This window comes from Corvus kubaryi, unplaced genomic scaffold (assembly GCF_017639235.1).
Source record: "Corvus kubaryi isolate FWS band 111438036 unplaced genomic scaffold, C.kubaryi_AGA036_p1.0 split1-37173, whole genome shotgun sequence".
Taxonomy (NCBI): Eukaryota; Metazoa; Chordata; class Aves; order Passeriformes; family Corvidae; genus Corvus; species Corvus kubaryi.
In genome coordinates, this window is record NW_024582074.1 from 270805 (window position 1) to 295720 (window position 24916).

The following is a 24916-nucleotide window of genomic DNA, read 5'->3' on the forward strand; positions in this document are numbered from 1 at the left end:
TCTTCCTCCTTCTGGGTATAGAGGGACACTGGTTTAAGGCTAAAAATATCTGGCCAATAATTAAAAAAGAAAAAAAAGTGTAAAAGCAAACAGATACTGAGCAAACAGAGAAAAATCGCACATCAGAGATAGAGAGGGTTTTACTGAAGCTGTTCATGTTAAATAGGAGCTCAGAATGTGTTTGAGATTTAATATTTCTCTCTTAAAGTACTTTTGCAGTATTTTTGCCCTACATAAGCTGACTAATACTGCAGTATTGTATCTGCAGTGCTCTTCATTTACATTTAGAAATTTAAACTTGGGCATTCTCTGTCAGCACAGACAGGGTATAGAAAAGAAATGTTTTCCCTAGACATCTGATATTTGAATATTAACTGGACTAATGGAAGGACTGGAAGGAGCATTTGTTATATGCTATAGACAAGGCCCTGTAAAAAGGAAGGAGAAAAATCTTTTGACAATGGGAATCCAAAAGCTTTAATTCTTCAAGGAGCGGAGGGGAGTTGAAGCTTGCACCAGATTTAAAAGGACTTAATTCTCAAGGATCCAGCCGAAGACTGGAATGACAGGTTAGCTAGGTTGGTAGGAAGTGTTTAAAGGAAATGTGGCTGGCAAACAGGGCCTTGCTTTGGGACAAATGAACTTTATAAGTGACTGTCTAATCCATTGAATTGTTTCAATTCCATTTACAGTATGTATTTCTGTACTCTTGAGGCATTGGTAGTAATTTGGAATCCTAATGTGACTTTAACTGAAGCCAGGTAGAATCACAGAATCATTTAGGTTGGCAAACCCTTAAGATCATCAAGTCCTACCCTTAACACTGAAATGCCAAAAGTCACTGTCAGAGCTACACTGTTGCTGCTGTGAAGTGGCAAATACTTAGGTTTACTCAGCATGTTTGTGCATGAGGCTGAAGCTTGGCCATATCTATTATGAGCTACTCAGGTGTACATTTTATACCAGTAACTATTATAAACCAAGTCATGGGAAGGTCAGCTGTGTTCACAGGATGGTTTTTCCTTTTCGCAGGTGCTGGCCCATTATCAGCTCCAGCATTTTCCTTAGTCTTTCCTCTGCTGAAGATGGTTATGATTGAGACACCCCATAACAGTGAAGACAAGGAGGAGTTCCTGGTCAAGATTCTGCAGATCCTTACAGTCCATGCTCAGTTGAGATCATCAGCAAATGGCCAGTCTTTGTTGGTGGATGAGGTGAGAGCTGTGGGGTCAGATGATCTCCTTCAGATGAGCCATGTGATAAAACAGAATCTGATGTGTAAACTGGACAAAGCAGATAAATTCCCCAAGTTAGAGTTAACAGTATAGGCTTGTTTTCTGTCATGGATTTTGGTACCTGTCCAGCCCTGGCTTTTGACTGGGATTTTATAAGGAGTGTCATACACAGGCAAGGCACTTTGGAATCACAAGATAAAAGACTTTTCCCCCCACCTTTTCTCCCCTCAACCTTTCAGAATGGCCCAGAGTTGCTGCCCCGCAGGGACATGCTGGTTCTGCTGACCCAGGTGATAGGAACGGGTTCTCCACGGTTGCAGGTGAGTGCTCAGCTTCATAACCACAGTCAGGATTCTCCCTTTCATCACCATCTAAATGAGGGAAATGCACCAATTGGTTTAAGTCTCTGACGTTAGTGGTTGATACATTGCCAATGTTCTTTTGTGTTTATGGTATTCTTGGAATAAAATATCTGCATCTTTTTTTCTGTGGGTTTTATTGCACCAAATATATTCTTCAGTCTTCCAGAGGTGACATTTTTTTCTTTCTTTAAGGCCTTGCTCTGCCAAATAAGTTCAGTAGTCTCTCCCCTGAGTGTTTGTTCTAAGGGATGAGGTGGCAGACAGGTCAGTAATAAAAAGCAAAGAGTTGGACTGAACTTGTCACTTCTTGGTTTTGTCGCTTCTTTGGGAATTTCTTCTGCTGTAATAGCACTCAGCGCTTGCTCTGACAGCAGTTCAAGGTGTAGTAGAATCTCTCACAGTTGCTCATGGTGTTGTAGGTGTTGGCCTCAGAGGCACTGACCGTGCTGTGCATGAGCAGCAGCGGTGAGGATGGCTGTGCCTACGCTGAGCAGGAGGAGATCGATGTGCTCCTGCAGGCCCTCCAGTCTCCTTCCATGAATGTTCGAGATGCAGCTCTCAGGGTAGGTGGGAATCATTCGGGGTCACACCGAATTCCTTAAGTTTCTGGGAGGTGAATCTTCTCTAACACTGATGCAGACAGGCTTCAGCTGTGATGCCATGCTTTGGGCAGTGTGTCAGAGGCAGTCTGAGCAACTAATGCTCCAAGTCATACTCTTTGTGCCAGATTTATCTGCAAAAAGGAGTACTCTGGGTTTATCCACACCTTTGTTTCCTTAAAAGACATATAATTAGGACTACTTAACACCTTCTGTTTACAACTGGATAGAGCTTAGTCTTAAAGAGAGAGGCTGTCAGAAAACTCCTGTCTGTACTAGGCCTTGTTATTGGAAAGCTTCAGGCTTAGTCAATTCTGAGAACATAGAAAGAAAAGCCTCCAGGGTGCTTGGTGTTCTTTGCCATGAAACAAGTTCCAGTTTAGCTCACCTGAGCTGTCTTGTCTGTACTTAGACTGTAGTCACCAGAGCCTCTCTGCAGCCTGCCTGTGGAGCACTATTCTTGAGTTTCACCATCTCACCTACTAGCAGTAGGAAGTCCTTGACCACCATGGGCAGTATAAGGCATAAGTAAACATGAATTTTGACACAACCACTGAGATCTTGACTTGCCAAAAGTTTTAAGTGTTTTAATGCATCTGTTTCTAAAAGTCAGATCCTTGCACTGATTTTCCTGTTACCTAATTCAGGGACTGATGGAGCTACAAATGGTTCTACCAACCCCAGACAGTGATGAGAATAATGGACTGAACCTGTTGCGTCGCCTTTGGGTAGTAAAGTTTGACGTTGAAGATGAGATTCAGAAGCTGGCAGAGAGGTAAGGGTTCTTCTTTGTTGATTGGGTTTTAGGGGGACCTTTTCTCTGCCCATGGCATGGAGCTGCACTCAGGGGCTTTGCCCCCACAGCTGGAGAGCAGCGGTAGGTCACTCCAGTAGTACATAATAGCAGTGGCTTCTTTGCTGAAGGGTGACCCATCACCTCTGTGTGTGTGCTGCAGGCTGTGGGAGTCCATGGGTCTGGAGCTGCAGCCTGACCTCTGTTCCCTGCTGATCAAAGATGTTATCTACCATGAAGAGGCAGTTCGACAAGCAGGGGCTGAAGCTCTTTCCAGAGCTGTAGCTCAGTACCGAAAGCAAGCAGCAGAGGTCATGAGCAAGCTGACAGAGATTTACCAGGAGAAGCTCTATGTAAGTACTCTTGCCTTGTGGGTGACAGGCCTGAGCTGATGCTTTATTTTCTGTTAGTCACTTTTCCTTTTGTCTGTCCTGAAGATGTGCATTGAATCCACTGTTGCTGTGTTTGAGCTTAGCACAGACTTCAGTGTCTTGAACTTCATGTTATCAGCCACTAGTGGCACCATTGTACAGGTGGGAGGGGCACCTTAGATGATACAGAAAGGCTGTGGTAGGACAGTGTCAGTTTAAGTAATTTTGACCCCAAACTTGCTTTCTGCTTATTTTTTTACCTTGCTCTTCTGCTAGTGGTATCATAAGTCTGTGCAGTATTATCAAATGGCATTGCAGGTATGATTGACAGATTCTCTGTGTGCCTATCCTTGAAAAGGTATTTCAATGAAATCTTTTCTCCTTCCAGAGGCCACCTCCAGTTTTGGATGCTTTGGGACGAGTGATATCTGAATCACCACCTGACCAGTGGGAAGCACGGTATAGTCATGTTCAGATTAATCTCATCACTTCCTGTGCATCCAAATGACATGTTTTTGATTTTTATTTGGAAGGACATATTACATGCAATTGTATTGACTTGCTATTTTCATGTGTCCTTCTGGTAGATAATATTTGTGCCCCTCAAGCAAACTGGGGGCAGGCAGAACTCCAGCAAAATATTGGATGATGTCATCTCTATGTCCTGATAAAAACAGGCTGTCTGATTTTTGTCTTAGCTTACTGTGTTCCCACCTCTGTATGGGCCATTGATTGTTTCAAGAGCAGCAGTGCAAGTCTTAATGAACTGGCCAAATTCCAGTTTGGATAATTACTTTTTGTTTACTTCTATGTTCTGTACAGGTGTAATTGGTGATCATCTTGTTTGCTACTTGTCTTCAGATAATCTATCCTTTAATGCCGATGTACCTTGTTGTAAAGCTGCTGCATTTCAGCAGTAGTTGAAATATGATCCTGATGTCTAACTTGGCTCAAGTATCCCTAGTGATTAGTTGAGATAAAAGCTATTACATGGCTGAGGGATCGTTGTCCTTGCATGGGGGACTGTGGCATGGGGTTATATAATGAAATGCACAGAGGTTGGACACTGAGGCTTTTTGTTTCCATAATGGTTCTTGCTCTCAGTTGCTGCTGATAGCAAATGGGATTGTGAGCTCTCAATTCTGTGAGAAGTCAGTAAGCTCACAGGCTCACCTTCTTCACAGGTGTGGCATAGCACTGGCCCTTAACAAGCTCTCAGAGCATCTGGACAGTTCTCAGGTGAAGCCCCTCTTCCAGTTTTTTGTGCCGGATGCTCTGAATGATCGCAGTCCTGAGGTCAGGAAGTGCATGTTGGATGCAGCTCTTTCAACACTCAACACTCATGGCAAAGTAAGTCTGAACGTTTCTCTCTCTAGCAGTGGAAAAAAGATGTAATGGATATGTAGATACTGTGTTGGAGCCCATAGATTTTTTTTTTTTTTTTAATAAATTTCTTTGAGGTTGCTGTTGCTTGTAACAGCTGAAGACTTTCATTTAGGAATTTTTGTGTTCAGAGTTGTTCTTTTAGTGTCTAGTGTTGACTAGGTGTGGTTCATCCCTGTCATTGCTATAAAAAAGTAATATCCCTGAATCAACTGGAGTTAAAATGGTATAAAACTAGAGTAATAAAAGTAAAATCAGACCATAGATCTTTTAATCCTGCGAAGATGAGAATTCCTTTTCAGGCTTCATGCAAAGCAAAACATGAAACCTTGCTGATGGTTGGCTTCATTAAACTGAAGACATCAAAGGAATTGAGGACCATCCTTCTCCCTGCCAGCCCTTCCCCAGCAGTGTCAGATGGGGAAGGGTGTGCAGGGTGTGAATTGCTCAGCTTCTGATTTCCTCATGTGTGCCAGTCACCTCTGGACAGATGTCTTTATTCCTTAGTTTAGCCCAAGACAATTGGGGTATTTTCATATTATTCATTCTTTCTTTCTGTTTCTTAGAAAAACAGTGTGAAGTTTGTTTGATGTTTCTGTTCTCCCTTTGCAAATGGGGCAAGCAGAGGAGCGGGCACTGATGTTCAACTCTGGGAGCTTGCGTTGCTTCTGGCAGAACATCATGCTGGCAGGCTTGGGGATTCTAATTTTGAAGAGCTAATTTCTCTCTAGCAGGAAATATTTGTTGCCTGTCGGGATGGTACGAGGTTTTATGTGATGTGACACATGAAATGAACTGTAAATACAGTGTGATTGTTCAGTTGTTGGCTCAGAGAAGAGCAAACAAGTCCACTGAGCATAGCAAATCTCATTCTGAGTGGTCTCTAGTGGCAAGTTCTGTGGTTTTGTTTTTCAGGACAATGTTAACTCTCTCTTGCCAGTGTTCGAAGAATTCCTGAAAAATGCTCCTAATGATGCCAGTTATGATGCTGTCAGGCAAAGCGTGGTCATTCTTATGGGGTCACTGGCAAAACATCTGGACAAGAGTGACCCTAAAGTGAAACCAATTGTTGGCAAACTGATAGCAGCTTTGTCCACCCCATCTCAGCAGGTAGGTGCCTTTGGGAGGAGTTGTCAGGTTCCACACAGAGGCAGGTTAACACCAGGATACTGTTAGGGATGGCAGAGAGATGAAAAATGGTGACAGAAAGGTTTCATTTGGGGTGCATTCTAGGGAATTTGTGTTAGTAATGACTATTTTGTGATCTGGTGGATTGTTTTACAGGTTCAAGAGTCAGTGGCAAGCTGTTTACCGCCTCTGGTGCCTGCAATTAAAGAGGATGCGGGAGGAATGATCCAGAAGCTGATGCAGCTGCTGTTGGAGTCTGATAAGTATGCTGAGCGCAAAGGTGCAGCCTATGGGCTGGCTGGCCTGGTGAAAGGCCTGGGCATCCTCTCTCTCAAGCAGCAGGAGATGATGACCACACTGACTGATGCTATCCAGGACAAGAAGAACTTCCGCCGGCGGGAGGGTAAGGGACAGGAGCTTTTCCCTCCAGATACTTAGCATTTCTCTTGAACCTACTAGCATTGTCATCAGGTGATGAGGATCTCCATCAGGAGATTCCTGCACCCCTGTGTTTGGTTTAGCTACATTTATTTTACTAAAGTTTGGCAAGAAAGAAATGGGAAGTGGCTCTTGTGAGGTCATTGGTTGTGTATAGTGTCCCAAAATTGCTCAATTCAATCCTGGAAGAAGGATTTCTAGTCCTAGACCATAAGGATGTGCCCCTCTCTCCTGTTTCCGAAGGTAGGTGTTGCTGGGGGGAGCTCCTTCTCTGAGGTCACAAATCCCCACTACAGCACAAGCCACAAGGGCAAGAAAGCAAGAGACTTTCAGCTGTGAGACTTGAGTGCTTTTGGAACAGTTATACAGATACTTGGCAAATTGTATCTTCTTTTCCCATCATCCTTAAATGAAGTTGTATTTTCCTCTGACCATCCTTTTTGGGTTTGTAGGGGCTCTGTTTGCCTTCGAGATGCTCTGCAGCATGCTCGGGAAGCTCTTTGAGCCCTATGTGGTTCATGTACTGCCTCACCTGCTGCTTTGTTTTGGAGATGGGAACCAGTACGTGCGAGAGGTAAGGTGCCTTAAATTTCTGCTATCACAGAGTGTTAAAAAACCCAGATGGAATGGATATGGATGTGAATCCTGTTTGTAATGAGGCAAGTTGAGAAGGTGACCTATCCCTTAAGAAAGCACTAATAACAATTTGATCTTCTTAGTAACTGAAAGCATCTGTTTTCATTGGCCATTAATTGGGAGCTACTTAGCCAGCTGTATTGTTGTACTGAGACACTATTTACATGAAGGCTTTGTTCCCAGAGGGTCTCAGAGGAAGGAAAACAGTGTTGTGTTACAGTATGTAAGTGTTCTCTTCTCCTTGGAGGCTGCAGATGACTGTGCCAAAGCTGTAATGAGCAATCTGAGTACTCACGGAGTGAAGCTGGTTTTGCCATCGCTTCTTGCGGCACTAGAAGAGGAATCATGGAGAACTAAAGCTGGTATGGACCAATATTTGCCTGACATGATTGAGAGTAACCCACAGTTCCCTTTGCTGTCATCCCCCTTGTGTATTCCTTCATCCTTACAGATGGCCATGATGCTTTATGTTCTTGTAAGGAACTGTGGATCTTTCACAGCTTTTTACAGCTGAGTTCCCTGACACATTTGAATAACCTTTTTTCCCCTGGCATATTCAAGGGACAGTTTGTAACCCATCTCTGTAGTAGCACTTCAGAACATGGAATTTTGTTAACACATTCCTTTTCCCTCATACAAAAGAAAAGTATTATTTGGTGTGTTTAGGTACCATAGAGTAACTTAATGCATTTCAGCCCTTCTTTGTGTTCTCTGACTGGTAGATTTGAGTTTGGAGTAAGTGTGATCATCATCTCATGTCAATTCTTAATACTGTGTTTTGTCTTTTCTTTTGTCTTCTTTTTCTTGGTGTACTTTGTTCACAGGGTCAGTGGAACTGCTGGGGGCTATGGCATACTGTGCTCCCAAACAACTCTCTTCCTGTTTACCCAACATCGTGCCCAAACTCACTGAAGTGCTGACAGATTCTCATGTGAAGGTGCAGAATGCAGGGCAGCAGGCTCTCAGGCAGATTGGGTCTGTCATCAGGAATCCAGAGATCCTGGGTAAGACCTGTCTGTGCATCTCTAATGTCCTGATGTGACTGTGGTTTATAATAGCAAGGTTTAGGTTCACAGTATTTAGGATTAAATGCAAATTTGTATAGAAATGAAACTAATCCTACAGGAGTATAACATGAAGACTTAACAGCAGCTGTCTGCTTCCAGGCTTTTTAAATGTTCCTGTCCATTTTTTCAGCTGATGTTAATAGAGTTTCCCCTGTCCTTATGCTACTTGTTGCTTGAGAAGGACCTCAAACATCTCATGAGAACACACCATCTCATCCTGACACATGTTTTTGGTTTATGTACAAATAAAGTCTTTTCTCTCCTTTTTAAAAATATTCAGCAATTGCTCCAGTTCTGTTGGATGCTCTCACGGACCCCTCCAGGAAGACTCAGAAGTGTTTGCAGACTCTACTGGATACCAAATTTGTCCATTTCATTGATGCTCCATCCTTAGCACTGATCATGCCAATTGTTCAGAGAGCTTTTCAGGATCGTTCCACAGACACCAGGAAAATGGCTGCCCAGATCATTGGGAACATGTACTCCCTGACGGACCAGAAGGTACAGTGCTAAAAATGCTCTCTAACTGTATTCTAATAGATTACTCTGACAAGCACTAGAGAGAATTCATTTGGCTTGGGGATTTTGTTGTTAAGGTAGAAAATATTAATATCCATGCAGCTTCTTAATTAAATGTATGTAAATGAACAGATGACAATAAAGATAGTGACAGTTCTCAGGTCCTTAAGACTGTCAGCTTTGTGCTTTGGTCATCTAGTTATTACCAGTTTATCCCCGCAAAAAGGTCTTGTAATTTTTACCATATAAAAAATGCCTTAACAAACAAAGAAGTGAAACACAGATCAGCTGCTAACAAATGGATCCAGGGTTTGTTTGAAAAGTATTTGTAGGACCTGACTATAGGCTAAAGATCTGTGTTTAATTTTTGTGCTGATAATATCTACATATAAACCTTGTGTAAATGTTAAGAGTGTTGGATTTTCCTTAGATACAAACTGCTGGGTTGTGAGTGAGTGTTAAAAAGGTTTTGAGTAATCTGCACAGAACTGGTGTTTCTCGGACTTGCAGAGTAATTCACTATGCTTATCTGCCGTATTGTGAGAGCAACTAATTAAACTCTCAGGATGTTAGGGATGTTTGCTCATAATAAGGGGTGAATGTCCTTTACATGAAGGCGACTATGTTTTCTCTCATTTTGAATCTGGTTCTGACTTTTCGGGCTGTTTAGGATCTGGCTCCGTACCTACCCAGTGTGACCCCTGGACTGAAGGCCTCTCTTTTGGATCCTGTACCTGAAGTAAGTCTTTTGTACAAACACAGTTTGTTATTCAGTGCATTAGGTTAAACATTGTCCTGATCAGTCTGGCATATCTTTGACTGGACATTTTGCAGATCTCTGTTTCTCTTGTCTGTTAGGTGCGCACAGTGTCTGCAAAGGCCCTGGGGGCCATGGTGAAAGGTATGGGAGAGTCCTGCTTTGAGGATTTGTTGCCATGGCTGATGGAGACACTGACATATGAGCAGAGCTCAGTGGATCGCTCTGGTGCTGCTCAAGGTGGGGACACCTGTGCGTGAGTGCTGAGCTCAGGTTTTCTCATATTAAATCAGATTAGCTGCTTGTTTCTTGTGTGTATCAGCTCCATTCCCTGCTTTTTTCCCCCAGGTCTGGCTGAAGTTATGGCTGGTTTGGGGGTAGAAAAGCTGGAGAAACTTATGCCAGAGATTGTAGCGACTGCCAGTAAAGTGGATATTGCTCCACACGTACGAGATGGTTATATCATGATGTTCAACTACCTGCCAATTACCTTTGGAGACAAGTTCACTCCCTATGTTGGTCCCATCATTCCTTGTATCCTTAAGGTATATAGCAAAACTGAAGGATTTTATTTATTAGAGAATAAAAAGAAGCCTCCAGAGTATTTTAAGTATTATTTTCAGTAATTGTGGGATGTGCAGAGACTTGTCCAGACTATTAGAAAAAAAGGGAATTTAAATTATAAATTATTTCTTCTACGTTATGGGCTTGCTGTCTTTTATTTGTGGTCACTAGTCTTTTCTTGAAGACATCTTTGTGCATTCACAACTCTGTAGTTCATTTGCTTTTCATGGTGGAGAGAGAAAACACTGTTTTGTTTTCCTCCTGTTGCTTTTGTGTATTGTGCTGAAAGGCCCAGTTTTCAGGGCCCTTTTTGTGCCTCTGTGCAGGCCCTGGCCGACGAGAATGAGTTTGTGCGGGACACGGCGCTGCGTGCGGGGCAGCGAATCATCAGCATGTATGCAGAGACAGCCATCGCTCTGCTCCTGCCACAGCTTGAGGATGGGCTCTTTGATGACTTGTGGAGGATAAGGTAGGCAAAATCAGCTTAGCCACAAATGTTTCCCCCCATGCTTGAAAAACTGGTGTGATTCAGGCTCTATGTTGCTCCTCAAAAAAATGCAGAGACCTCCTGTGAAGCAAAAACAAGTGTTGCTTTTTGCCTGTTGATTTGAGTATGATGCCTTATAGCACTTGAGTCTGCAAAGCCCTGCCAGGCTGGGTCAGGTTTCCTACTACATACAGAGCATTCATGCTGGATTATTAATTCTGGCAGTGACTCTGAAATGCACTTCCAAGGCAGTTGATGTTGCATTATTTAGCCCTTGTGTATTGTTTTTCATTTCTCCAAATGCTGAGCAAGTTATCGTTCTCCTGTGTATGAAAATGTGCAGTGGAGCACTCACAGCTGATAGCAGTTGCTCAAAAATTAGCTGTACTAAATGATTTGTGCCAGCTGAGTGCTGCTAAGTATTCTTGCCCCAGGTGAATGTCATTTGGGTTAGACAGATGCAGGCACTGTCTTGTTCCTTTTTAGAGTCAAGGCTATTCTCAGATTCACTGCTTTGGTTTGAAAATTCTCTCAGCCCTTGCAGTTTGGAATTCACTCCTTCCCTTTCTGTTTAGCATGCTCCTTTCAGCCATGTAGGCAGATGATGTTGCACATCAGCCCATGCAGCATTTCAGTGCAGACCTAGCTGTGCCTCACATCTGGCTCCAGTCTGTAGCTGATGTCCTGTCAGAATTGGACAGGTACTGCCTGAGTGCCCTGTTCGTAACACTTGACTTGCTCCTGTTGCCAGGTTTAGCTCAGTTCAGCTCCTTGGAGATCTTCTATTCCACATCTCAGGAGTCACTGGAAAAATGACCACAGAAACTGCCTCAGAGGATGACAACTTTGGAACAGCCCAATCAAACAAGGTAAAGCTGTTCTGTTCTTGCCTGTTGTGCCTTTTTTTTTTTTTCTTTTTTTTTTTTAATTCTCCCATTTTAAATCAGCATGGACAGCCTGCTGGAAAGATATTTGGAATAATAATGTATTCTATTATTTTTATAGATTTCAGGGGCAGATAATACAATTTTGTGCTATTTCTTTCCAGGCTATCATTAATGCTCTGGGAGTGGAGAGGAGGAACAGGGTGCTGGCGGGGCTGTACATGGGCCGCTCGGACACGCAGCTGGTGGTGCGCCAGGCCTCCTTACATGTCTGGAAAATCGTTGTCTCAAACACTCCTCGCACGCTGCGGGAAATCCTGCCAACACTCTTTGGCCTTCTGCTGAAGTTCCTGGCCAGTACTTGTGCAGATAAGCGAACGGTGAGGAATTAAGTTGTGCCTTCCTGATCCTGTGGGTGACTGTAGAAGATAACTCCCGAGGAACACAGGATAATTCTTCTCTATAAGTCACGCCAAAGCTGTCATCAGTTTAACTGTTCTGAGCATGAGCATGTCTGAATTCTCTGTTTGCTGTAGGCGAGAGTGATTGTGATGACAGTAAAACTATTTTTCGATGGTTATTTGTAATACTGTTTCCGTTAATACTGCTCTGTCTGCACTATGAACAGTAGCTGAACATTTGCTCGCAGTTCACCTTCTAAAGTTTTATAAAAAAGGAAAATAGTTTATTAATACATTTTTGGGGACAGGTTGCAGCACGGACATTAGGAGATCTTGTCCGAAAGTTAGGAGAGAAGATCCTTCCTGAAATCATTCCTATCCTGGAAGATGGACTGAGATCAGACAAGAGTGATGAGAGGCAAGGAGTCTGCATTGGTTTGAGCGAGATCATGAAATCAACCAGCAGAGATGCGGTGAGTTACATGTTCCAGATGAAATTCCCATTTTTCCAGGTACTGATGTTATGGTGCAGTTATTGCACTTGAGACAGAAAAATACGTTCTGTGGACTGAAGTCAGAGCTTGTAACTAACACTGAGTTGCTGCTCAGGCAAATTGTATGAATTTGTATCAGTCAGAGCCCCGCAACTACTTGTGCTGATTTATCCTGCTTTTCTTCCAATATTATTTCAAGCAAACTGCGGTTTAGTTTCAATTGTGCAAATTCTGCATTCTTAGCTACTTCACTGAGATACACATGTCTGTTGTGCTTTAAATGTTCTGTAATTTTACCTCTTCATCTTCAGGTACTGCTTTTCTCCGAGTCCCTGGTCCCTACAGTGAGAAAAGCACTGTGTGACCCTCTGGAAGAAGTTAGAGAGGCTGCAGCCAAAACATTTGAACAGCTGCACTCAACAATTGGCCATCAGGCTCTTGAAGACATCCTGCCCTTCTTGCTGAAGCAGCTGGTGAGCATTGCTCAGCGTTAGTCAACAACCTGATTAATGATGTGGGACAAGTTTTGAATAATTAACTTAAAGAAGGAGGATTGTAGTGGCAGACCTGCCAGGGAGGGAATGGCAGCAATATTTTGTCTCCTCCTGGAGTCATCCTAGCCAGTGGTACGGAAGATCTTGTGGCTAAAGCATAGGCCTAAGGATTGCTGTACCTAGCTCTGCTATGAAATTGCCATTGTCACCTGCTTAAGTTGCTTGGCCACCATGCCTGAAATGGAAAATCTTTCTGATGTGACAAGAGCTTGATTTGGGTTTTGCTAGGTACTATGAGAATATGAGAACATTTTTGAATAGAAAGACTTAGGGTTTTTTTTTTTTTATGATCACATGGAAAATTGTCCCTTGAAACAGGGTTTAGCTTGGTGTGTCACAGATCATTTCTCAGTTAGTCTCTTTCTCTTTCCCTGTAGGATAATGAAGAGACAGCTGACTTTGCTGTGGATGGTCTTAAACAAGTTATGGCTGTCAAGAGCCGTGTGGTGCTGCCTTATTTGGTGCCAAAGGTACAATGGGAAACAAATTTTAAACTTTATATCTGTGCTGTTTCCTCTGCTTGCTGCCAGTTGTTTTTGGACCAATATGGCAAAAGGGAGAACATAGTTTGAAATTTTCTTCTGATTTTGTGCTCAAAACATTGTCATTTGGGCTGTGATGCATAAATATTTCATGTTGTAGAGAAAGTGAGACTCTTGGAAAAACTTTCTGCTTGTTTCAATATTTTGTTGTTATTTTTTTATTTTTGTAGCTGACTACCCCCCCAGTGAACACCCGGGTGCTGGCTTTCCTCTCCTCAGTGGCAGGGGATGCTCTGACACGGCACTTGAGTGTCATCCTGCCTGCTATGATGTCTGCACTCAAAGAGAAGCTGGGCACCAGTGAAGAGCAGTTGGCAAGTAGCACAGCTCAGCTCTTTGTTGTGACAGGTTGCCTGAAGATAGTGCACCAGGTTTACTTCCCAGCCCAGAATCCGTGTTCTTTAGATTCACAGATTGCATGTTTAATTCAGTCCATTAGCTTTTCCAGGATGAGTCTTTTTGCCTGGTGGCATATTGTGAGTCAAAAAAACCATATGCTTTCCAAATCTATTTGTATCCATTTAAAAGTCTTCTTGGCCTGCTACAAGATACAATTCTCAGTTTACTTATTCCTGGAGAACTGCCAGAGAGTCTAGTTAACTTTGTATTTATTCTTGGTGTAGAAGACTGAGAGATTAAAGGGCTGCAGGGAGGAAATCTCTTATTTTGCATGCTGCACTCCTCCTGTACTGCTTTCCAAAACATCTGGTGTTTGGACTCCAGAGAACATCCTGGAGTTGTGACTGTGGACAGACATTTTCATAATCAGTTGGTGAATTAGGAATGAGTGACAGAGTCCTGTTGTCTGTCTGCTGTGGATGCCCATTAGATCAGCTTCTAGCCCCAAGTCCGCCCGGAGATCTCTAATGTACCCACAGACGTGCTTGTAATTAGGGCTGTGACGCACAGCATTAAACTACCTAAATCAGAAGAATGTTATCTGACAAGACTCACAGTCTCTCATGGGTAAGTAAGATGGGGGAGACTGAGCTACTCTAGTGTTTGTAACTTAGCCCTCCTGCAGCTGCTGCAGCAATCAGTTCAGCAGAGTTTGGTCACTTGTTAAATTTTAAGAATTGGTCATACCTGTGTCTGCATCAGGACTGAGTCAAGCCTTTAATGGTGATGTGACCAGCTCTTTAATGAGAAACAATTAGTGAGTGGAGTGTGTTGTAGTATTTATCTAGAGACAATGCTGGGGATAACATGGAGAAGCGTGGGGCTAAATTTGGCTTTGTTCTGTTTGAGAGTTAATGTAAAGTTAATTTGGGCTCTTCAGGAGATGGCAAATTGCCAGTCTGTGATCCTGTCTGTGGAAGATGATGTTGGACAAAGAATTATAACTGAAGATTTGCTAGAAGCTACCCGCAGCCCTGAGCTGGGCATGAGACAGGCAGCAGCTGTCATGCTGAATATCTACTGCTCCAAGACAAAAGCAGACTACACTGGTCATCTCAGGAGCTTGGTTTCGGGCTTGATTCGCCTGTTTAATGACACCAGCCCTGTAGTTCTGAATGAAAGCTGGGATGCACTTAATTCCATCACCAAGGTGAGAGGCAGCTTAAAAAGGTTACGGGGTAATGTCTGGCCTGAGAAGACTTCACAAGAGAGATCTGGATGTCATGTTACCTGATCTTTGTTTTACCTCTCTCTCCTGCAGAAATTAGATGCTGGGAACCAGCTTGCTCTCATTGAGGACCTGCACAAGGATATCCGGACTGTGGGGAATGAGGCCAAGGGCGAGCATGTGCCAGGATTCTGTATTCCTAAGAAGGTAAAGGATCAGAATGAGTGTGAATTCATCACAGCCACAATACTCCACCTTTGCGGAGAGCTGATTGGTATTACAGCTGTTAGAAGCAGTGACTATTTAGGCATTCCACACCTGTATATTGGAGGACTTTTTGTAGGTTAGAGCTCTTGAGTAACCCTACAGAAGACCCCTCTTGCAATGAGGTCTCTGACAATTCTGTTATGCGCCTAAGTTATGGTTGCTGGCTGCTTTTTGTGGGGGAGTAACATTGGACTTCTGTGCCAAATTTCTCTGGTTTAAAAATTCCCTGAGCTGCCACCACTTTTTTCATAGCAACTGGTTTAGTAAGGTGAAGAGGCATGAAATCAAACCAAATAAAAGTAGGTCTGTCAATGTGGAATCAGGCAGCTGAAGGTCAACAGGAAATTGAGAGAAACTCTCCAAGTTTGTTCATCTGGTGTATAATGGGAGCAAAAATAAGATACATATTTCTTGCATCTTAGATTCTAAGCTTTCTTATCTGATTTTTGTGATAGGGAGTGACTTCCATACTTGTGGTTCTGCGGGAAGGTGTTTTAACTGGTAATCCAGAACAGAAGGAGGAGGCAGCAAAGGCCTTAGGGCTGGTTATTAAGCTGACTTCTGCTGAAGCTCTCAAACCATCTGTGGTGAGCATCACTGGGCCCCTCATTCGAATCTTGGGAGATCGGTTCAGCTGGAATGTCAAGGTGGCTCTGCTTGAAACTTTAAGCCTTCTTTTAGCTAAGGTAAGATTCAAAGTGTGGTTTGTGAACATTTTCCATGGCAACCTTCAGAAATATCTGTTGCTGTTCATGTAAATACAGCTGGAATGCCTGCTGCTGTGGATTTGATATTTAGGAATAGCACTGTAACTGGATTGCATTCTTCCAGCAGCTTCTGGCCTACAAAAAAAGCCCCCAGTGCTGAACCACTGGGCTTCTTAGAAATATTGATAAATTCTGGTCCTGCTTTCAAGTGATTAAAGCCCACCATGTAATTAATCTCTCCTATAGCCACCATTTTTATGTATTGTTAAGTGCAAAAATCTTACGTATCTTTGAACAGAGCTGAGCTTTTTTTCAGGGCTCTGTGTACAAAAGGCTGTTGGTGATAGTGTAAAATTTCTCAGTGCTACCCTTGTATTTCAGTATGAAGAAAAGATGATTATATTGGAAAAGGTCAAAGGTTTTGTGGTAAATCGTTGTTTCATTTTTTTCCTATTTTAGTAGCGTGTTAGATCTAACAAGGGCTCTCTAATAACAAACTGCTGTAGAAGCGGTCATGCTGTTTTCAGGCTTTGATCTCTAGCTGCTCTTTAATACTTGACCCCACCACTTTCCCTTCTTCCATCTCTGGAATAGGTTGAGATTGCCCTGAAACCATTTTTGCCCCAGTTGCAAACAACCTTCACCAAAGCTCTGCAAGACTCAAACCGTGCTGTTCGCCTTAAAGCTGCTGATGCTCTTGGGAAACTCATTGTCATCCATGTCAAAGTGGATCCTCTCTTCATGGAGCTCCTGAATGGAATTCGTTCCAGTGATGACTCTGCCATCAGGTAAGCTGCAGCTGACAGCTTAGACCTTCCTGCTTACTAAGGATGAAAGAAAGAGCTGGGATGAATGAACAAAACCCCCAATTAGAGTAAGATGTATGTATTAATGAAAGCAGTGGACTGTAAACCAAGAATGGGCATGATGGGGCCTTCCTGTGTCAGAAGCTGAGTTGTGAGAGTATTTAGGAGGAACAGTGCTTGGGGTCTGCCCAGTTCTCCTCTCCTGCACATCCCCAAGCAGCCCACTTGTTAGCCTGACCTGAAGTAAAGCAGCTGTTCTTGTATCCTAAGGGCACAGATCCCTGAGATACAAACTTCCTGACTTGAGAATTTTTTAAATCTTTGAACGATCAGAAAACATCTGTGTTATAACAAAGAAAAACATGGAAGTACTGTCTAGGATGGAGTTTCCAGCAGTGCAAAGAGGGGATCATTCTCCCAAACTGTAAGGCATATCAGTGTAATTGCTGTGCAAGGATCTATAGGTATCCAGAGCAAAATTTCTCTTGGAGGGTGGGGGAGAAGCAGTATCTGACTATACGTTGTGATTGCTTCAGGGATACGATGCTGCAAGCGCTGCGGTTTGTCACACGAGGAGCTGGTGCAAAAGTAGATGCTGCAATTAGGAAGAATATCAGCGTGGTGCTGCTGGGGATGCTGGGACACGATGAGGTACTGCTTCAGCCAGCTGCAAAGAACCCCTGCTGTAGACAGTCTTGTTCATACATTTAAAATCTGAACTTTCTAGCAGAATTACTATCTAAAATAACTTCTGGGAAAATCACTAATGATGTAGTCACACTGAAGAACTGGAGATTCCTGGCCAGTCCCTGGTAACTCTGAAAAGCCTCCAGTTTAGTGTTTCCTCAGCAACTGCATTGTGTGGGTTTGACCTGCAGCTCCTCACTAACAGGTTTGAGGTAGCTCTGCAGTAAGGATTTGCTTTTTATCTTGGAGAAAACCTGCAATACCTTCACTGTATGGACGGATGTGTTTGTAGCCTCTCAGGTGAGGTTTCATTCAGTGTGAGAATTTTTTCAGAAAATGGCAGATTTTTCTCCAACGAGAGAAACCCTCCAAGTTTAATATAGGGTCTTCTGTATGCAGCAGATAACAACAGTAACATGAGTGAGATTAATTTAAATCATCTAATAATTTCTTTTTTATGTCAGTCTCTGCAACAGACATACAACTGTTGAAAAGCTAGAAATAGAAAAATTGAAACATTCCCGCTGGGTTGTAAATTTTGGGGAGGAGTGGGTAGTAATGGGACGGTCACATAAGGAAGCCAAAATAGTGAAAGCCTGGAAGTGTTAAATGAAAAGTAGTAAGAGTTTATCACAGAGATCAGCTTATCCAGAAATGGCTAGAAATAACACTTACAGTAAGTGAATCTAAACTAAGCTCTTACGAACTCATCTTTTAAAACATCTTTGACTTTTCCATTCAACAAATCAGAACTTAGATAAGATCTGTAATTCTTCAGTCTCTGCTGGCTTTTTTGACCTTAGATTTGGCTTTAATTTCCATTATGTACAAGAAACTATGTGAACTGACAGAAATCCACAGGGAGTAGGAGTGAAATACTACTATTTATTTTCTCCTCCTCTTTATTTCCTGTCATCTTCTGACACTTGTTTTTCTTGCTGCCTGTCTCTGGAGTGTGTTAAGCTCAAGCCATGTTCTCTGTTCTCCTATCCCCTGTCAGGATGCCACCCGCATGGCCTCAGCCGGCTGCCTGGCAGAGCTGTGCGCCTTTCTGTCTGACGAGGAGCTCAGCACTGTTCTCCACCAGCACTTACTGGGTAGGTGAAGCTGTTTACAGGACTGGAACAGATTATGAAAGCAGGGAAGACTCCTTCTCAGCCATTGATTCAGGCTAACTTTGTGACTGAATCTCTCCTTTGTACTTTTTTGTGCTTTTCTTTGCTCATGGCTCTTAATTCATGCACTCTGGTACACAGGGAGCACAGGTAACTGGTTGTCAGTTGGGGTTACCCAGACCTTTTTTTCTCTGGATTTGTTATCAGACGACTTGATAGAAGTACTAGCACGGCTGAGTAATTGCTGGTGCCGACACAAGGACAGCTGGACATGACAGGATGTTCAGGCAGGGTGGACAGGAGGCCATCCCACCTTTTGGGAGGGCACTCTGATCTTAGGTTGGTTAACGCTAATCGCAGACAGCATCTGATGGCTTCACATGCTTTTGGAGAATTAACTAATTTGCCTCTAAGTTAGAAAAACCCATAGATTTTATAGGACTCCAGTGTTTTGAGAGTGTTATGGATTACTCTCCCCTGTGGGATTAAAAAGGGGGTCTGTTGACTGGTCAAATTACAGATGACTTTTACAATTTTATTAGAGAGTCAAAGCTTGTCTAATTTTGAGCCATCAGAAGTATCTGAGTTGAACAAGAGAGTCCCTTGTCTGTGTCTGCTTTCCTGCCTGCCCAGGTGGTGTTCCTGCCTGGAAAAGGTGTTGCATTTTAGCTCTGTCTGTATGTCTTTTTGGGAGAAATGGAGGAAGCAGGCTATTGCTTTAGATGCTACTCTTTATTTCATTTTATGGCAGTGAATTCACAAACTGCCAAAAGCCTCTCAGATAAAGAGGACTAGATAGCAGGAGCCCTACCATTTTTCTGTTCTTTCCTCTGCAGCAGATGTCTCTGGCATTGACTGGATGGTGAGGCATGGCCGGAGCCTGGCTCTCTCTGTGGCTGTGAATGTGGCTTCTGGTAGGCTGTGTTCCCCAAAATACTACAACAGTGTCCAGGAGATGATTGTCAGCAATGCCATGGCCGACAGGGTGAGTCCTGCCCGACAGTGGGTGAGTGCTGTTGCAAACACTTGTTGGGAGCAGTTTTGAAAGGTGTGTGAACAGGTTCCTGTGTTACCAAACAGGACAAAAATCCCCACGTGACATCTGAAGATTCTCCCTTGGCTAGATGCAGTTTTTATGGTGAAATTATACAACCGTTCTGGTTCTTTTAAGTTCTCATCCCTGGGGAGATGAAGATTAAATAATCTTTAACTTGCAGAGTAGGTTTCATTTGGAGTAAATTACACTCCTGTTTCCCTAGAGTTCTCATTCACAGGCCAAGTTTACAAGAAGTGGAAATTACTCATTTTAGGAGGATGATTTTAAATCTGGGGTTGAATGAGTAATTTGGGGTAGAAATTTTGTGGGCTTGGTGGATGTCTTATTCCATCTGGCTCATGGTTGCATTGGGATTTTTTTCATCATATTACCCAATAACATTAACCCAACATTTTCCTGCTTTGATGCTGCTGTTCTTTTGAAAGATGGGTTTGGCTTTCCACAAAAGCTGACAGACCATGAGTTTGGTTATAAAGGCTGTTGTTGAATTCTGCTGTAGTAATACCAATTCTTGTCTTTATGTTGAAGATCCCCATTGCAGTTAGTGGCATCAGAGGGATGGGCTTTCTCATGAAATACCACATGGAAGGGGGAGGCAACCTGCCTCCCAAACTTTCCAGCCTCTTTATTAAGGTAAGAACTTTCATGGTAACTACCTGGTGGTGGTCTTGTGATCTGAATCTCTGTTTGACCTAACTCATGGGTGGGTCTATCAAATCCCTGAAAATCTGGTTTTTTTTTTGAGGCAGAGTGCAGATAGAATCGCTGTATGAGCCCGTTTTGAACCTGTGAATACAACACTGCCATCGCTGCTCTAACATGGAAATTTGTTTTCGAGCTTTCTGTGCTAAATCCCAAGTCTGGTTCTTATAAATGCGTTTTTCCTTTGCAGTAGCAAACAGCTGGCAGAGAGGCAGAGAGGAGTGTGAGGAAGCTGTCAGGTTTTTAAGATTGCTAAAGGTCAAACGGCCTTTGTTAGAAATATGTCAAATACCAAAACTCACCTGACCTGAGAACATTGAAATTAACATCTTTTCAGTTCTTTTCTATTTAAATATTTTGATTCAAAATTCCTTTATTGGTTGGTTGTTTCTTTTGGTGTGTGGCTGGATTTTTTTGGTTTCTTTCATGGTCTGCCCTCCCTGAACCCCACCCACACCCCCAAGTATCCTTCTTGGTAGACAAGGGTAGATAGAGAGGGGTGATGCTGGAGCATGTTACGTTTTCAGATTTTACATTTATTTACAATTTACTTGAAAAACTACCAAACATGCCAAGTTGACATGATACAGGCCAACATTGTTCAAAGCAGACCTTTTGTTTGAAATCCTACTTTTCTATATTACTATAATAGTATTGTGTTAAAATATAAAATATCACACTTGTCACAAAATCTTTATCACTAAATGCACTTGACATTCAGATATTAGCTTTCATGTTTTAAATGGGTTAAGATTAAAATATAAAACTCTCAATTTTTAAATTTTGAAGTGAAATCCACTGTTGAAATGCACCCAGTATTCCAACTAGAGACTGACTTGGATGTTGTTGCTGAGTGTGTTGTAGAGGTGCCGACACTATCAGCTTTTCTGCACTTAGTGGCCATTGTCATTTCCTGAGACAGTTGAGATGAATATGTGACACTGTCATCAACTACATATTTAGAAATTTTCTATTGAAAAGTTGTCTTGTTTTCAAGATTTGATCTTCTCTTACACAGTTTAGTCAGACTTAATTGGTAAGAAGTGTGTGTCTCTTGTGTACCTGTGAGTTGAAAACTGTTTGCTTTTCTTAGCATAGTTTTAAATACTTAAATTAGAAAAAAGTATTAACAACTGCTTTAAATATGTGTCCTTGGTATATCTGAACATAAGTATCTTTGTCTCCTTTAGTGTCTTCAGAACGCATCCAGTGACATTAAGTTAGTTGCAGAAAAGATGATTTGGTGGGCAAATAAAAGTCATCTTCCCCCATTGGATCCTCAGACAATTAAACCAATTCTCAAAGCACTTCTGGACAACACTAAGGATAAAAACACCAGTGTAAGAGCCTACAGTGACCAGGCTATTGTCAACCTTCTGAAGATGAGAGCAGGTGAAGAAGTGCTTGAGGTATGAGACATAAAAAACCATAAAAGGCTGTGTCACCTCGTTCTGCTTTTGTCTGTGGGGTGCCTGCAGCCTTGGAATGTGCTGGAAGTCTCTTATGAAATAGGAAGTGGGACATCCCAGTTTTCATGTAGGCCTTTTTAGGCCTTCAGCAGCATTCTCATGCTAAGCTCTGAAGAAATCAGCAACACCTATTCTAGTGCAGCATTAATAGAATCAAGGCATTTAACATACCCCCTTAAGCCTTGCCTGTGCTGGAGTTCCCTCAGCTGGCACTGATGATTCATTGGTCACTTGTAAGATCATAGTGGTGCTAGGGAGTATTTAGGATGGACTACTTCATGCATCCATTTCCAGACCTGTTTTCTAAGTCTGACCTGCTTTTGGATAGTTCCCCCATCTGGAATTGTAAAACCAGGTGAAGACTTTTGATATGTTTGAAAGATTTTTAGTTGATACAGCATGTAAGGCACTTACACTTACTCTGATTTTGAATGGTGTGTCATAAGGAGTTGTTAATAGGTGCTATCTCTCTTCCACAGTCAGTTTCCAAGATTCTTGATGCTGCCAGCCTGGAGCTTCTCAATGAAAGCTGCAGGAGGTCCCTGCGGAAGCTGGCTGGGCAGGCTGACTCCGAGGAACAGATTGATGACACTATCCTGACGTGATAAAGCTCCCAAAGACCTGGAAACACTGAACCAACCGCTGCATCAGCATTTCAACTCAAACACCTATTATAAATGTTTTCATTTTTGAAAATATTAATTCTGATGGGATTTCATGAAAAGGACTCCCAGAGAGTATTTTAGTATCAAATATACCACAATAGCCTTAATTAGACCCACATTAGCTGAAAATTAAAAATTTGGTCCCCTTTTTGAAACAGATTATGTGCAAGAGACAGACATACTAACCAATACTGGTCAGTTGTGGCCAATTGTGAGATGTGGCTAGAGCACATCAGGCTTAAACTCTGATGACAACTATTTCCTTTCCAGGGTCTGTGCAAAAACTCCAGTACTCTTAAGTATTGTTGGTTTTTCCACATACTCTGGGAGGCAGGAATAGAACTCAGTGAAAGTTCAGTTGTATTGTTTTTGTGTACTGCTAACTTGCTGCTTGTGACGGTTCTGAAGACTGAAAATCCCTGTAAAACGGAGTATTTAAAATAGCCTTAGAAATCACAGATGCGAAAGAGGGATTAAATGCAGTCTGTTTAGAGAAGGAACATTTAATAAAGGCTCTGACTTTGATCCTTCTGATGTAAACTGTTCTTTTTACAAACTAATTTTTCAACAAACTTACACTTGATTTACTTTTCAGACCTGTTTGTTCTAGGGCATACAGTTTGTAGAGTGGACAGTGCTGTGATCTGTGAAAACCTTTTGCAGAACCGAGGCAAACCAGGGTTTAAAGCCAAGCCAGAACTGACATTTAATGAAATTTGTAAGTAATTACTCCTGTTAATTTCCAAAGTATTTTTGACTATAGACAGCTTTTTAGTTACCCAACTTGCAAAAAGTCCTTTGTATTTACATCTTCAAAGGCTTCACAAGATATTTGGCATTAGGTTTTTTGGTCAGTGAGTTGTGCTGCTCCAAGAAAGTATATTCTTTTACCTGGACACATGTTTCTCTCTTGAAAAAAAAAAAAAAAAAAATTACTAGTACATTTTATGTCACTTGATGGAAATAGTGAAAATCTTGTTGCAGAATACAAATTTTTAGAAGGTAAAATGAGCTTTACATTAGATAAGTGAGCCTTATCTATTTTATGAAACTCACAGAAGCTGGTTGCACCTGAGAAGCCAGAGCAGTAAGATTTGTTATTTCATGTGCATGGTGTGTCTGTGTAAGTAATCTTCCTTGCTTGTAACTCTGGATAGCTCAAACCATGATGATGGGAGGAGAACACAATACTACACAACATAAAATTTGAGATCATGAAGTGGAACCCCATGGGAATGCATGTTCTGCTAGAACCGAATTGCTGATTGTTATGGCAGTAGCAGCAAACACAAGAACATTTTTATCATAATAATGCCTCAAACAGCAAGATACAATTGTGAGCAGGTATTTGGGAGTGCTGTGGTTTGTTCTGGTCAGAAGTATGAGAATCTGTCAAAAGGTTCTTGGTGCTGTGTCAGTTTCCAGGCTCTGGTGTAGGCTCCTGACAACAGATTTGCTGTCGGAGTCTAGTGGAAATGCTCTTTGAAGGAACTTGGGAAATCAGCTACTTTACCCTGTACCTAAGATAGGCGCAGCTGCCGCTAAACCATTCCTAGCTGATTGCCACACAATTGTTTATATAGCACTGTAAGATGGTGATTCCATAACCTCTCTATGCCATCTATTTTGTTACATAAACTTACCAGACTGTCAGAACTTCCCTCATGTTCGAAAAAAAAGACTCTTCATTGCTGCTTGTCCTGTTCCCACAGACTTTGAAAACAGTTCATTTTTGCAGCAATGTCACTTCAGTGTCCTCACCCCTGGATGAAATAAATTTAGATTTTTCTATGTATTTTCTTAGAGATTTTCATGTTTTCGAAACTTAGACTGCTGCCCCTTGTGTTTGTTTGTTCCATTCTGACTCCTCTTTGCCTCAAGGTGTCCACTGCTGGCCCAGGTCTCCCGGGGAGTTATTTTGCAAGCTCCACATAACAAACACACTGTTGTCCACTCCAGCACAAGGTCTGGGTGTTCCTTTGTTGCAACACCACCATGTCGTTGACATGTTTAGTTTGTGATCAGCTATGAAGCCAAGCTACAAAATGGCTCTTTAGCTAATTATTTCTAATCTTGTATTTATGCATTTGACTTATTTCTACAAAACTGCAGTCCTTCCCAGTTGGTCTAATGGAAATTGTGTTCTACTGTTTTATCACATTTAGCTGCATTCCAAAGGTGGGTTTTAATTCTGATTTTTGCCTTTTAAATCTGCGAATCTTGTGAATCTGAAACCATCTTAAAACTACATATTTTGCAATGAATTGGTAATACTTAAGAGTGAAAACTCAGCTATGTGCTCTTAAAGATCTGGCAGCTTGGGCCACTGGAATGAGTTTCACCTGTAATCAATTAGCTGTGCTTTGAGATCACAGGAACAGCAGTTGAACCACGCAATGCAAAAACCTCTACACTGAAATGTACAAAATTTGATGCCATTCAAAACCTACTAAGTAGGTGTCAGAAAGCTCAGTGGTTGTACTGGAATCACTCACTCCATCATTGCAGACAGGAAGGAATGAAAAACCAGCAAGTTTTGGTGAAGAATGGCTGTTGGAGCTCTTGATCATGGGCACCTTGGCTTACCTGTTTATCTCTGATTCCAACTGATGCTCCACATAAACATGGGAAAGAAAATTATAGGTAAATGAAGCCTTTTT

The 24916-nt window shown here is 42.2% G+C and overlaps 1 protein-coding gene and 1 long non-coding RNA gene across 4 annotated transcripts in view; both read left to right on the forward strand.

Moving 5' to 3' along the window:
• GCN1 (GCN1 activator of EIF2AK4) overlaps positions 1-22781 on the forward strand; it is a 39003-nt gene extending 16222 nt beyond the window's left edge. For 2 of the 3 annotated variants that reach the window (XM_042053887.1, XM_042053888.1), the window contains exons 26-58: positions 1033-1214; positions 1475-1555; positions 2017-2160; positions 2844-2971; positions 3153-3342; positions 3749-3819; positions 4545-4710; positions 5659-5853; positions 6028-6274; positions 6762-6883; positions 7193-7307; positions 7770-7949; positions 8293-8513; positions 9202-9270; positions 9390-9528; positions 9637-9833; positions 10179-10321; positions 11091-11208; positions 11388-11603; positions 11933-12097; positions 12430-12591; positions 13050-13142; positions 13385-13528; positions 14494-14763; positions 14875-14988; positions 15504-15734; positions 16350-16543; positions 17098-17212; positions 18249-18345; positions 19200-19348; positions 19949-20053; positions 21313-21531; positions 22071-22781. In XM_042053887.1, the coding sequence (XP_041909821.1) occupies positions 1033-1214; positions 1475-1555; positions 2017-2160; positions 2844-2971; positions 3153-3342; positions 3749-3819; positions 4545-4710; positions 5659-5853; positions 6028-6274; positions 6762-6883; positions 7193-7307; positions 7770-7949; positions 8293-8513; positions 9202-9270; positions 9390-9528; positions 9637-9833; positions 10179-10321; positions 11091-11208; positions 11388-11603; positions 11933-12097; positions 12430-12591; positions 13050-13142; positions 13385-13528; positions 14494-14763; positions 14875-14988; positions 15504-15734; positions 16350-16543; positions 17098-17212; positions 18249-18345; positions 19200-19348; positions 19949-20053; positions 21313-21531; positions 22071-22196 (5108 nt within the window). In that variant the 3' untranslated portion in view covers positions 22197-22781. The remainder of the gene's footprint in view (positions 1-1032; positions 1215-1474; positions 1556-2016; positions 2161-2843; positions 2972-3152; positions 3343-3748; positions 3820-4544; positions 4711-5658; positions 5854-6027; positions 6275-6761; positions 6884-7192; positions 7308-7769; positions 7950-8292; positions 8514-9201; positions 9271-9389; positions 9529-9636; positions 9834-10178; positions 10322-11090; positions 11209-11387; positions 11604-11932; positions 12098-12429; positions 12592-13049; positions 13143-13384; positions 13529-14493; positions 14764-14874; positions 14989-15503; positions 15735-16349; positions 16544-17097; positions 17213-18248; positions 18346-19199; positions 19349-19948; positions 20054-21312; positions 21532-22070) is intronic. The other variant, XM_042053889.1, reaches the window with a different exon arrangement.
• A 108-nt stretch (positions 22782-22889) lies between these two features.
• LOC121676883 lies at positions 22890-24896 on the forward strand. Its single transcript, XR_006020645.1, has 2 exons — positions 22890-22974; positions 24765-24896. It is a non-coding gene; the product is annotated as an uncharacterized LOC121676883 (long non-coding RNA).
• Positions 24897-24916: the final 20 nt, after the last annotated feature.